The sequence below is a fragment of the Uranotaenia lowii genome, chromosome 2 (genome assembly GCF_029784155.1).
Source record: "Uranotaenia lowii strain MFRU-FL chromosome 2, ASM2978415v1, whole genome shotgun sequence".
NCBI lineage: Eukaryota > Metazoa > Arthropoda > Insecta > Diptera > Culicidae > Uranotaenia > Uranotaenia lowii.
Window position 1 is genome coordinate 261,171,525 of NC_073692.1, and position 14,528 is coordinate 261,186,052.

At 36.2% G+C, this 14,528-nt stretch overlaps 1 protein-coding gene across 2 annotated transcripts in view; it reads right to left on the reverse strand.

Annotated features, from left to right (window-relative positions):
• Window positions 1-14,528, reverse strand: part of LOC129747081 (armadillo repeat-containing protein 2) — a 57,284-nt gene that overhangs the window by 13,648 nt on the left and 29,108 nt on the right. For both annotated transcript variants that reach the window (XM_055741098.1, XM_055741097.1), the window contains 5 exons: window positions 12,004-12,341; window positions 4,167-4,307; window positions 3,786-3,920; window positions 1,145-1,247; window positions 118-1,040 (listed from right to left, as the gene is read on the reverse strand). In XM_055741098.1, coding sequence (XP_055597073.1) covers window positions 118-1,040; window positions 1,145-1,247; window positions 3,786-3,920; window positions 4,167-4,307; window positions 12,004-12,330 — 1,629 coding nt within the window. In that variant the 5' untranslated portion in view covers window positions 12,331-12,341. The remainder of the gene's footprint in view (window positions 1-117; window positions 1,041-1,144; window positions 1,248-3,785; window positions 3,921-4,166; window positions 4,308-12,003; window positions 12,342-14,528) is intronic.

The window sequence follows — 14,528 nt, forward strand, 5'->3', positions numbered from 1 at the left end:
ATTATGCCCTCATCTCCCCTAAAGTGATCAAAGTGTATAAGTACTTCTTGATATTGCTCGAGAAAGCTAATAAAAATAGGACGATAAATGCAATGCGACGCTGTTTTTTTCACTTACCTTTGAATCCTTCACCTTCAGCAGGATGTTCAGCAAAATTTCGCCCAAGGGAGGTCTGTTGCTCAAACCGTACCCAACATCCCCGTTGACGCAGATATTTGCGATAACACGAACCAATTTCGTCAATACGTCCACCACAGAGTCGCCCATTTGATTTTTGATAGTAAACCGCTTGTTAGAATAATATTCCAATGCATTGAGGATGGCCTCCATCGAAACGTCATTTGAATAAAATTGCAATCGAGCGGTGTCCCAGCGGGTCATAATGTTGCCGAGAATGTAGCCCAGTCGATTGGCAGCTGCCAGTCCTTTTTCTACCGTTAGACTCGTTTCGCTGATCGATCCCAGCAAAATTCCCAGACGTGCAGCGGCATCTGCCAACTGCTCGCAGCATTCCGGTCTCTCCGATAGGACGCTCAGTGTGCGAATAACATTGGACTGCACTTCCGGTTCTTCGATGCACATTTCAGCTGACCTCACCAGCAGCGGACCAGCCAATTCTAACTGAATTATCTCTCCGTCCTGTGTTTCCTTTATTTGGGGACTGGTGCCGTTCAGTAGGGACCGAGTTGTAGACAAACAGTTACTAATCGACGGTACTCCGGCAAGCGTACGGAGTGCCCCCGAAAGTTGAAAAAGTGCATGCAATGGTGGTCCCGAGAGTTTTTTGGCCGAGCCAAGTTCATTCAGCATCTTCAGATGTAATATCATCAACTGCACGAGACCGTGACGAGCCAAACGGAATGCAAGCGATTTCTGGCGGGAAGAATTTTCCCGTATTACATTTTCAGTTTTTGTTTTTTGCTGAGCTGCGGCAACGGAAGCTGCCGATCCAGCCAAAAATCGAATCGCACCGTAACCGTAGATGCATGCCTCAGGTTCATCAGCTGGTGAGGCGCGCCCGAGTCCTTCAACTAGGAGCTCTGTTCAAATTTGATTGGAAATTCGGGAGAAAAGAACAGATTTTATTAGACAAAAAATCAACATTCCTGATTGAAGGGTTCACATTCAAGCGTTCAAGTCTTACCGGGAACATCGCTGTCGGCAAACAATGCATCGTTGAGTTCGTTGCGAGCAATTTTGAACACCAGCTTGCAGGCTCCGGTCAAATTGCTGCCAGTCACATTTAGCTGGAAATTGGAAATGAAACTTTCATAAAAATATTGAAATCAAATCAAATGTCTCGAGCACATGATTGAATAGAAGATATTTTAAGAACTATATGAATTAAGTCATTTTTCACTGAATTTCCAATTCTAAAGTCTGACTCTGAAATCTGATTCTTATTCTGAATTTGATTTTGAATTCTAACTCTGAATTCTGATTCTAAATCCTGACTCTGAATTCTGATTCTGAATTCTGACTCTGAATTCTAATTCTGAATTATGGTTCTGAATTATGATTCTGAATTCTGATTCCGAATTCTGATTCTGAATTTCGATTCTGAATTCTGATTCTGAATTCTGATTCTGAATTCTGATTCTGAATTCTGATTCTGAATTCTGATTCTGAATTCTGATTCTGAATTCTGATTCTGAATTCTGATTCTGAATTCTGATTCTGAATTCTGATTCTGAATTCTGAATTCTGATTCTGAATTCTCATTCTGAATTCTGATTCTGAATTCTGATTCTGAATTCTGATTCTGAATTCTGATTCTGAATTCTGATTCTGAATTCTGATTCTGAATTCTGATTCTGAATTCTGATTCTGAATTCTGATTCTGAATTCTGATTCTGAATTCTGATTCTGAATTCTGATTCTGAATTCTGATTCTGAATTCTGATTCTGAATTCTGATTCTGAATTCTGATTCTGAATTCTGATTCTGAATTCTGATTCTGAATTCTGATTCTGAATTCTGATTCTGAATTCTGATTCTGAATTCTGATTCTGAATTTTGATTCTGATTCTGAATTTTGATTCTGATTCTGAATTCTGATTCTGAATTCTGATTCTGAATTCTGATTCTGAATTCTGATTCTGAATTCTGATTCTGAATTCTGATTCTGAATTCTGATTCTGAATTCTGATTCTGAATTCTGATTCTGAATTCTGATTCTGAATTCTGATTCTGAATTCTGATTCTGAATTCTGATTCTGAATTCTGATTCTGAATTCTGATTCTGAATTCTGATTCTGAATTCTGATTCTGAATTCTGATTCTGAATTCTGATTCTGAATTCTGATTCTGAATTCTGATTCTGAATTCTGATTCTGAATTCTGATTCTGAATTCTGATTCTGAATTCTGATTCTGAATTCTGATTCTGAATTCTGATTCTGAATTCTGATTCTGAATTCTGAATTCTAATTCTGAATTCTGATTCTGAATTCTGAATTCTGATTCTGAATTCTGATTTTGAATTCTGATTCTGAATTCTGATTCTGAATTCTGATTCTGAATTCTGATTCTGAATTCTGATTCTGAATTCTGATTCTGAATTCTGATTCTGAATTCTGATTCTGAATTCTGATTCTGAATTCTGATTCTGAATTCTGATTCTGAATTCTGATTCTGAATTCTGATTCTGAATTCTGATTCTGAATTCTGATTCTGAATTCTGATTCTGAATTCTGATTCTGAATTCTGATTCTGAATTCTGATTCTGAATTCTGATTCTGAATTCTGATTCTGAATTCTGATTCTGAATTCTGATTCTGAATTCTGATTCTGAATTCTGATTCTGAATTCTGATTCTGAATTCTGATTCTGAATTCTGATTCTGAATTCTGATTCTGAATTCTGATTCTGAATTCTGATTCTGAATTCTGATTCTGAATTCTGATTCTGAATTCTGATTCTGAATTCTGATTCTGAATTCTGATTCTGAATTCTGATTCTGAATTCTGATTCTGAATTCTGATTCTGAATTCTGATTCTGAATTCTGATTCTGAATTCTGATTCTGAATTCTAATTCTGAATTCTGATTCTGAATTCTGATTCTGAATTCTGATTCTGTATTCTGATTCTGAATTCTGATTCTGAATTCTGATTCTGAATTCTGATTCTGAATGTTGATTCTGATTCCGAATTCTGATTCTGAATTCTGATTCTGAATTTTGATTCTGATTCTGAATTTTGATTCTGATTCCGAATTCTGATTCTGAATTCTGAATTCTCAATTCTTAATTTTTTTTTCTTTTTTTTTTTTGTACGTTTTATTTATTGAGGGATTAACCAACTGCTTTTACCCTCCGAGATTCTTAATTTTGAATCTGCATTCTGATTCGGAATTCCTAATTCTGATTCGTAATTCTGAACTCTGAATTCTGATTCTGAATTTTGATTTCCATTCTGATTTTGATTTTGATTTTTGAATTCTGATTTTGGATTCTGAGATCTGTTCTCCGATTTTTCTTTTACCTTTCGAAGCTAGATGATTGGCCATAACCTTGTATTTTGAGTTTGTTTAAGTTTGGTATTAAAATTGAATAATCGGAAAAGGTTGAATGTTTCAAGGATATAGTCGCTTTCCAGGAAATATTTAGAGGATTTTGCTTTTCATCTTATAAGCCTCCAGCTTTCTTTCTATTCTGGGAAGCTGTATGAGCATAAATCAATTAAGACAGCGATAATGCTGCAGAAAATTCCAATCGAACGTTCCGCGTAGAAACACCAAGTCATGTTTCCTAATTCCGTTACAATGGAGCGCTCTAATAACTTACCGCTAGCACAACTCGAGCAACGGAGAGCAGAATTTTTGGCGAATTTGCCTCAACCAATCCGTACAGAGATCCCAGAACAGCGCCACGCCAGCTTCCCTTGGCGCCCTTCACACGAGAGTACAATTCACCCAGAATCTAAAATACACAGGAGCAAAAAAGATAAAAAAAAATACCGATGGAGGCAGGATCTGATACAGTAGAACCTCGGTTTTTGAATATTTAAATTTAAAAAAAATATATTTGAAAGTGGACAGTGTAATCTTCTACAATTTAGGATACGAAATATCACCTATATCTATAAGTTTGACATAATTTGTTCGGCATTTTGAAGGTTTGACTGTATCACGAATCCAATCGAGGAAATTGTGCTGAATAACTCACCCCATTAATGTGACTAACGGTTTCGTCGTTACACTCCTTGATTCCAGCATGTGCTTTCAACATTTCCAGCAAAGACTCCGTTGTGGATTGGGCCAACAAGTCGTTACTTTTGCTCAGCTTGGCTTTCTGCTTCAGATGATCCTGATGGGGAGCATGATTGTACATGTGGTAAACATTTTTTGTTATTTACTTTTCCTACGAACTTGCTGCTTGAAACTAATATAAGCGGGGTTTCCCGATTCGAAAATTTTTGGAGTCCACTATCTTTATAGTACATACGAGTTGTGCAAAATTTCAACTCAATCAAACATAATTTAATGGGACTTGAAGGTTCTCCAAATTTAGATTTGTCGACTCTCCAAAATTTTCGCATCAGTACATAATATTTAAAAATGTTATTTTAGCTTAATCTATTAAAGTGAACGTTTTAACGTCGAGATTTGGCATTCTCTTGAAAAAAAAAATTTTTTTCTCGAGGGGTTTTAATTTGCTCCATAACATCTACATATATCCTAAAACATGAAATAAAAATTAAAAATTCGTTCCTAACGAATCATATGACAACAATATTATTTTTTTCACAAATTTTATCCCTAAGTTTTGGCTATTTTAAAAATATGATATTTTTTTGGAATCTAAAAAAGTGTGAGAAATTATAAGCGAACAAATTTAAACTACCCAAATAACATGAAAAGTTTTCACAAAGCGATAATTTTATAATTCGAAAGAAAGATTTGTGTACAATGAATCAGTTTCACAAACCTGGCTCATGCACGTTTTGGCGAAATTATTTTAATGGCTAATTCCAGGTGACCACCCTTTATTTCTCAAGTTCTTAGTTTCCATTATTTACAAAAAAAATCACACTGTTGTTAAAGTTATCTTCCAGATATCATATTTTGATAATAGCATATTTAATTAACTTGTTTGTAGAAAACCAAACGATATTCTCCTTAGTTTCGAAGTTATTATATTTTCAGAACAATCACGGGCTATGATTTGCCATTTGGTGGCGTTTGAGTGACTAGTTATTTAATGAAATTTTTTTTCCAACAAAACAGAACAAAGCGAATATATTATACACACCTAGATTTTTGCAAACTAATAGTAAATAATGAGATTTTTCCTCGTATAACATCCAACGTTTGTTTTTTTTAATTTTTGAACAACTTTTTCTAATATACCAAGTTTAAATTCGTAATACTGAAAGAAATATCAACACGTTCGTCGCCACGCTCATTTTGGTAGTTTTACTTGCCGAACCCAAAGAAATCGGAGCGACAAAACAAAAAAGGAAAGCTCCCAGTTTTGCAACGTGTGGCTCAACTGAGCAGCTTACATTAGTAAGAGAGCGTCACACGTTTTTGATGTGACGGGGCCTCTCAGGAAACACACCCGTCATACGAATACGGGTCTCATGGCGACGAACGTGTTAAATAAAACCTCATGTATTTTACATGTATTATTTTTAAAACACTTGTAACTTTTTTTATTTTCATGCGATCTTGATGATGTCTTCGACAAAGTTTTTTTTTAAATTGAGATCTACACCTTTTGTGAAGACTTAATATCTCTAAAATAATTATTAAAATAAATAATTTTGTTTCATCAAAAGCTTCACTCAGCATTTCTCTCTTCTTCAATCTCATGAATAAAATTTAAGAACTTTTAGAAATAATCAAATATTTTCATCCTTCAAGCTAGATATTTATTTTCTTACAAATAATACGTTTACACTGATTCTTTATCCATTAAACAGTGTAAAGGTTCGCATAGCTATACATATATTCACGTCAATCTCATTACACTGTTTACTTCTGTGCTCCTCTCAACTTGCAGTTTATTTGCTGTCTTCAAAACTCGCCATAGCCAGCTGTTATCCAATTCGCTGTTCTTTTTGCTATCCTCCAAACTATCACAAATAGAGCTGATCTCAATACCAGTATTTTTTCAACAGATGTTTTTCTTTGCTCTCAACTCGATGTTCTTCTTTGCTGTCTTCCCAACTCGCAAAGGTAGGCTGTCCTCCCGACTCGCCTTTTGTGTTAAAATCATTGGAATTTTTTTTCAACTATTTTGCCAATCGATGTTCTTCTTTGCTGTCTTCCCAACTCGCAAAGGTAGGCTGTCCTCCCGACTCGCCTTTTGTGTTAAAATCATTGGAATTTTTTTTCAACTATTTTGCCAATCTGACGAATATTCACAAAATGTTACTCCAGCAAAACTGGTCGTTTTCGCTCCAAAGCTAAATTCCACGCAATTTTCTCTTTCTCTCTCCGGTGGGTGATCTCTGAAGAAGGTTCCTTTTTGTGTTTGAAAACAAAATCTTTCACTATCAAACATAGGTACAACATACATTTTCCACTCAAATGCGTGCTAACGAACACTAGAAATGTCCTGTCGGTCGCTAAATGTGCAACTTCGATAATCACTAGAGATCACCCACTGACCACCAAAGTGTCCTCTAAACCCAATGAGGTACACTTTTACTAAGGTGGCGCAAAGGAACGCACACTATTGCGCTCCGGAGAGAAAAAAAAATAAACATAAACAAGCCCTGCGTCGCGACGCGTCGTTGTCGGGGAGCTTCATTTATCTTAGGCTAAATGCGTCGCGAAAATGCTCGGTAGTGACGTCACTTCTGTCATGGTAACTATGTATGTTTACGAAGAAAAAACTTTACTTCTACTTTTGCAACGTTTCTTTCTCATCACCTCTCTTTCCACCTCATTGCTCTAAACCGACACGTCGCGACTTAGGGGCCGTTCACATACCACGTGGACAACTTTGGGGGGGGGGGGGGGGGGGTTATGGAAATGTTCACGCTTGTCCACATAAAGGGTGTAGGGATTTGGGTCATGTCCACGTGGACATACCTACTTCCAAAATATTTTCTTAAGGTGAATAAATATTAAGATGCTTAAATCAAAATATTTAAATTGCAAAACATTTCCAGTATAAGGTTAAACAATTAGTAGCCACCTGAAAGCAAGTGATAAATATGATATTTTAGAAATTTAAAATTTTTCAAATTATTTTATATCAGGAAATGCTACAAAAAGGTAAAAAGTAGTGTTTTCTAACTGTCGAATCATATTTAGACAAAAAAACAATTTCAACTCTGTTCACGTGGACATCAGGAGAGGGGGTTAGGGGTCAAATGTTCACGCTTGTCCATGGGGGGGGGAGGAGGGGGTCAAAAATCTCATTTTTCTGTCCACGTGGTATCTGAACGGCCCCTTACCTAATCGAAATGTCGCCTCGCTCCTTTAGACAATGCTCGAATGCTCAGGCCTGACCTGAGAGAATACATACACGTATTCTTTCGTCCATCACTGACCAGGCCCAAATAACTGACCTGTTCAAAATTTCAGATCAATCGGTCTTGATTTAGAGGTACCTCAAAGCGTTCAATTTTTCGTTTTTTTACCCACAAAAATCACCAAAGGGTGGACCAAAGAAAATCGGATAAATCCAAATTTTAATTTTCATACCAACACGGATAAAAAACTCTACAGGTCGTTATCAAAATTCGTATGGTTGGCTCTTCCATATCACTGATTTTTGGTTGAACCCATAATATTACACAAACACATCGATGACTACGAATAAACTAGCGTTAATGTAAAGTTGTTTTGGCTATCGAGGATTTCTCATCTGCTAATCGCTAATATAATTTTTTTTTTATTCAGGTCAACTTAAAGATTCTAAATGTTAGTTTTTGAATGTCACAAAAACAGAAGATGGCGGGAGTTATTTTTTGGAGGACACACATCAGAAAGCGAAAATGTAAGTTCAATTTGTTGTGTAAGTTGATTTGTTCTACTAACAGTTGTTTTCCGTTTCAGACTCATCCGCTGGAACATACCTATGTGGAAGCGCGCATACTTTGATCCCGGTAGGCCGAAACAATGGGAAAAAACAAAATCCCCCAAAATGTTTCCAAATCAATTTTACCACGTAGGTAATTTGATATTTTTTGAATATTTATAATGTTCTCTCGGTTGAAAAAAAAAAGATTTAGATTTGAACGATTTTTTTCAAATTTTGTTTCAGGGCCAGGGTGGCGTTTTCCGCGCAAAAAATATTCTTCTGGAAACGGCGGAGCAGCAGCATCAATTGCATCAAAAATATGTCACTTATATGATATTTATATGATTAAATTAAAAAAAAAACATATGTCTTATTAAAAATAAAAAAGAAAAACAATGAATTTAACTGCTCAAATTAATTTTTATTTATATTTGATCTACAATTTCCGACGTTCATGGAGAGCAGCATTACGGTAAAAACAGCTATACGAATGATTGACTTAAAATTGCTGTTGGATTTTCGAAGCTGATGCGATCGCTAAATCAGTCATTTATCCATTTGTGGCAAAGTATAATCAGATTGTTGGCTTGATTTTTTTTCGGGTCAGAACCAAACAATCATATTTATGGTCCTGTAGACGCGTAATATAACTGATAAATCTATATATTTTTCTTCGTGAAATGACTTCAAAATGCATAAAACGTCGAAATCTGGTTTTATCTCGTGAACAAAACTTTGGTCAAAAATCGTCTTTCTGGGAGCCGTCCCAAAAAGTAGATTTTTGTCAAAAATTTTTATTTTCGAGACAACACCAGATTTCGATGAAACGTCATTTGGCATCAAAATCAAAATTTCGATTTTCCGGATTTCCTTTGATCCCCCTTTGGTTTTTCATCTGTCAAAACCGAAAAATTAAGCCAATTGAGGCACTCCTAAATCCGATGGAGTCTAAATTTTTCGCAGGTCAATTTTTTGGGCTAATCTACAAATGTTTAGGGTAGGTTTTCCAAAATTCGACATGACTCATTTGGCTGCCACCCCAATCTAACTAGATAGATACATTTGATGACTGCGAAATTGCGTTTCAAGTAATTGTGACAAAATGCGCTAAATACTGGACATAGTTAGGGTTGCCATCCGTCCCGCAAAAGCGGGACATGTCCCGCTTTTTTGTTGAATGTCCCGCTGTCCCGATTTTTCCTCAAAATGTCCCGCTTTTTTTTCTTGGAGAACTTTTACAAAGTTAACTGACTAACACTGGAAAAAATTAAGCTTTTGTCTTAATTCGAATTCTGCGATGAACAGAAAATCTTTCAAATAAGTCTTTTTATCAAAATAAGCTGCAATTTTCATAGTTTATATAAGACAATACTGAATAACTCTAAAGCTCTTAGCATTACAGCAAGACTCTGATTCAGTTAAGTGTTCATGAACCAACGTTCAACAAATGTATGAAGAAAACATTGATTCCAAATTGTTTTCGCTGGAATCTTCACTAAATTATTATTATACACCACCTTTACTGACTCAGTTGTCCAAAGTATATGATGAAAGTTTTCTTGAGTTTTCTAATTTTTAAACAAGTTACCAAAAATACTTATTTTTAAAGTCTGCTTCATTTAATATTGGAACAAATTCTTTTGCTCATTGTGGCGTTCCTAGTGGACGGATTTGGAAACTTTTTTTACCCACGTGTCGGGAAATTCATTACCTTTCACCATGTATTTATGTCATAACACCAAACGATAGCATTTTGTAAACAACCGCCATGGAAGCCGAACGGAGAGATCAAATTTTGCACAGTTTTCTTGAAAATCCATTGTTGTCGGCATCGAAGCTAGCTAAACAGCTTAAAATGCCCAGAAATACCGTATGGCGTGTTATCAAGCAGTACAAGGAAACATTGACGACGGCTCGGAAGCCGCATTCGAAGCGTCGGAGTGGAACTGCCGACCGGAAACTGCGTGGGAAAGTCATCAAGGCCGTCAAGAGGAATCCCAATCTTTCAGACCGCGATTTGGCCAATAAGTTCCAGGCCGCTCACAGTACGGTGCGACGAATTCGTCTCCGGGAAGGAATAAGGTCATTCCGAGCCAGCAAACAGCCAAATCGGACGCTGAAGCAGAACAATGTGGCCAGAACCCGTGCTCGAAAGCTGTACGACCAAGTGCTGACCAAGTTCGACGGATGTATTCTGATGGACGATGAAACCTACGTGAAGGCGGACTTTGGGCAAATCCCAGGTCAAAAATTTTATTTGGCGACGGCTCGGGGGGAAGTACCTGCAAAATTTAAGTTCGTGTTTGCGGATAAATTCGCCCGCAAGTACATGATTTGGCAGGGGATATGCAGTTGTGGACAGAAAACCAAAGTCTTTTTCACTGACAAGACAATGACATCAGAAGTCTACAAAAAAGAGTGCCTACAGAAACGGATTCGTTTATTCGTGCCCACGACCGTCCAGTAATGTTTTGGCCGGACCTCGCAAGCTGCCATTACAGCAAAACGGTTATGGAATGGTACGCAACGAACGAGGTCAGCGTAATACCGAAGGACCTCAACCCCCCAAACTGCCCCCAGTTCCGGCCGATAGAGAAATACTGGGCAATCACGAAGCGGAGGCTTGAGGCAAAGGGAAAACTTGTTAGGAACATGACTCAAATGAAGAACTGGTGGAATCAAATCGCCAAAACGGTGGACGAAAAGGGTGTGCGCCGCCTAATGGGCCGTATTACGGGAAAAGTACGAGAACTTCAACGAAACAGCAATGAATAATTTTTTTAATTTTTTTTTATGAAAGAGTAAAGAAAATGCTACATTTGTATGAAAAACAAATTATGAATTCGCTAATAAATGACTGAACTACACGCAATTGTTTGTGTTCCAATATTAAATGAAGCAGACTTATAAAAAATACTCATGGTTTTTTACCTAATATCAAAGCCCTACATTTACATGTACGAGTTGAAATATTTTCTCTCAAATAACGTGTTGATCCGCGAGAACCTTTTATAATCACGTGTAAGAAAAACTGAGCAAAATCAATCCGGGTTAAGGGGGGGGGATAGGGTCTAACACTTAAAAAAAATCGATTTTTTTGTTTTCTTATTGTAAAACATTTCAAGAATATTGTGTCAAATTTTCAAGTCAATTGAAGCAAAACTGTAGAAATTATGAACCTTTATCTCCTCCTATCTAATACTGCAAGAAAGCAAGAGCAGAAACTTCAAACGCGTTTTTCTCGAAAGCACATTTTTAAAGTCCGTGGACATCGTCATTTGAAAACTACTTCACCGATTCTTTTCAAATTTGGAACATATTTTCTACATATAAAATACCAGACCCCAACGTTTTTCTTTTTTTTATTTTTTACTTTGGGGAGATTTTACAGATAAAAAGTGGCGGATTTTTTTCGTGAAAAATCGTAGTTTTTACTTCAAACAGCCACAAAACTTTCATAAAAAAAATTTTAAGTTAAATAAAAACGTTGGGGTCCAGAAAAACATCTATTAAAAATATTTTGCTCTGATTTTTTGACTTCAGATGATTCTGTGCTGAGATACAGTGTCCACCGCAAATCCTGTTTTCTAAAAGGCATCCTCGAAAGTGCTCCGTCACCGGTTCGTTTTTCAATATTTTTCTACGAAAAAATTACTAAATGTTCTTATAACAATGCTTTGTATAATGCAAAAAATTTTAATACATTTGTTTGAACGATAGCTCTAAAAAAAAATCGTAAAAATGGTGTTTTTTTTTACCCGTTAGAACCTACCGCCCCCCCCCCCCCCCCCCTTAAAAAAACCTTAGTGTACTTTCTATGAACACTAAGGTTATATCTCTGATGTTAAACGTTTTATAAGTTTGGCTACACAATCCAGCTTTTTAAGAGTTTCTTTAATGTCCCGCTTTTTTCGGCTGTGTCCCGCTTTTTTTTCGTGAAATGTCCCGCTTTTTTCTAAAAGTATCTGGCAAGCCTTGACATAGTTGATTTGTAATAAATCAAACATGAATAACTACTCCTTACCATTTTGGCGCTCTCCAGACGGTCTACCACAGGTTGTTGTACTGACGACGTCGATTTTTCCGGTTCCGGTGAATTTTCCGTTTCCAGTGATTGAAATTGCCTGCGCTTCAAAGGATGATTCTTGACGATGCTCTTGTCGACTGGCGGCTGTGTAGCCACCGGTGAAGGTTTATCCACTATCACGTGAGCCGTTTCATCTTCAACTGGAGCGTGGACGATGGTCGCCTGCGGTCGCGTCTCCAATTTTACCGATTTTGATTCCACGTTCAATGACAATTGTGCCGTTAAGGGAGCCGAAGGTGATTTGAAATCCTTTCGCGGTGGCATGCATTCCGAAACTGCAGGCGGAAAGCGACGTCCCAGCGATGAGTTAATGTTGCGCCAAAAATATTTATATTGCGGAAAAAAGATAAACAGAGAAACAGCCGTTAAAGTTTGTTTAGTTCATTATCGGATTTTGGCCGCAGGCAAACTGACAAACATATGAATATGTGGTATGCATGCTGGTATGTTTGCGAATTTAGCTGAAAATTGTGGTAGACAGACGGAATGTACCTACTACTTGTAGTGGGCAAGAATTTTCCACAAGATAATGCCACATTTTTGCATACCATCGCGGACAGAAGAAAACTGTTAAAACTTGCAGCCTTAGACTGAGTCGATTTGGGGACATGTTTGAATTTATCAAAATCTGGGATCATAAAAGCTTCGTTTTGGCTCAAAACTGATTCATAATTTTTTGCAGAATTTTTAAACAACGTTCACATAAGTAAATTTGAACTTTTATGTTTGTATGGGAAAATGTAGGTAATATTTTATTTTGAAAAATCAACATCATTTTTGTTTCTTCTGTGGAACTGAGCCTGGCAATGGTTTGTGTGCCATGGTGTGTGTGATTGATTTTTGATGTGAAAAGACATACCCCAATTCAACAGCTAATAATAACTATTTCACCTAATACGATACGAAGCTATGGTCTTCGACAAAGTTGTTGAGTGGATAATTTTCTTTAAGGAAATTATAAATTGGCAAATAAAAGTTTACAATCATAATAAACGTTGAATTTCTCGAGATGTGGCTGAAATTCTTATGTTACTTTGAAACTTTGTCCTAACTCGGTTCAAAAATACTAATTTAAGAGTCTGCTGGCATAAATCCATAATTTTTCTTAAAGATTGTCGGAATAAGCGAAGCACCCTGTCGTAACCGGTGGTCTCGCGGTACCAACTTTCAGCTCAATCCTCGTCCCTGTATTTTTTTTTTTGGCTTGGATCATTGACTTCCATTCTCTAATTCGCGATTTCGAAGCTAATTTTTGACAGATCGTGTGCGTGCAAAAAATCTAAACAAACAGGTGGAAATACCAGCTTGTAATAAATCATTATTTTCTCTGATTTGGTTAGAATTTTCAAAAAATTATTGATACAAATTTAAAGTAGAAGGTTCAGAAATTATTGTGAGCTATAGGAAAAAATATGTGTGTGCCGTGAAGCATTGCAAATCGACAATAAAAAAAAGGTCATTTTTTTACTACTCCAGGAACCCTTCTAAGTACCGTAAACTGGGTGAACTTTGATCAGTGGGGTAACTTTGATCAACATGAATTTGTTGCAGATAATCATCATTAACTAAGTATGAAGTTAAAATATGTGAAAACTGTTTACTACGTTTGAAAGCCTGTTAATTGAGTCACAAATAAGCTAAATTTGGTTTTAATTGAAAGATTTTTGATATTTCTTACAATGTTATTTTAAAAACTTAAAATATCTGGTTTTTCGAAGGCTCACAAACAAACATCTCTCCGGATCAAATTTAGGCATTTAGGAGCAAAAGGGTTATTCTACGGGAAAATTCAACTTTTTTCTTTGTTTAGGTTTAGTTTAAGTGATATTTTCATGATCATTTGGTGATAATTTTTGGATATTGAAAAAAAAACGGTGACCCTATCAAATGGTCCAATTTGAACAAAAAAGGAATATGGGAACAGTGCGAGGACTCAGGAAATCGCATAAAGACAAAATTCCATTTGGTTTTAAGGCCAAACAAAAATTGAGAAATGTTTATAATTTTTACCCCTAGATGTATGCAGCAACATTGTCCTTTTTTTGATTATAAAAGTTTTTGAATAAAAACCTTGAAAAAATCAGTTTAGTCCTGAAAATAATCACTTTTGTTAATGTTTATGCCTTTTGTGCTAAATGGCACCATAAAAGTAGTTTTAAAGATGTTGAGGAACCTTAAAAACCATAGTGATCAAAGTTACCCCGAAACTTGAAATCTGTTTTTTAACAAACATTTAATTATAACCACCAATGTCGTTTGAGTTTACTACAATCAATGATCATGTTTTATACTCCTCACCTCCGTAAGTGTTTTAAAACTTTATGGTATTACGAAAATGCAACCCCTTCCAAAATATTCAACAATTAGTGAAAAAAGTGATCAAAGTTTACGGTATTTCACATATTTTTGAATGAAAACTTAAGCCAAATGCACATTTTCAATTGCAGTTTGTTAAAAGTGAA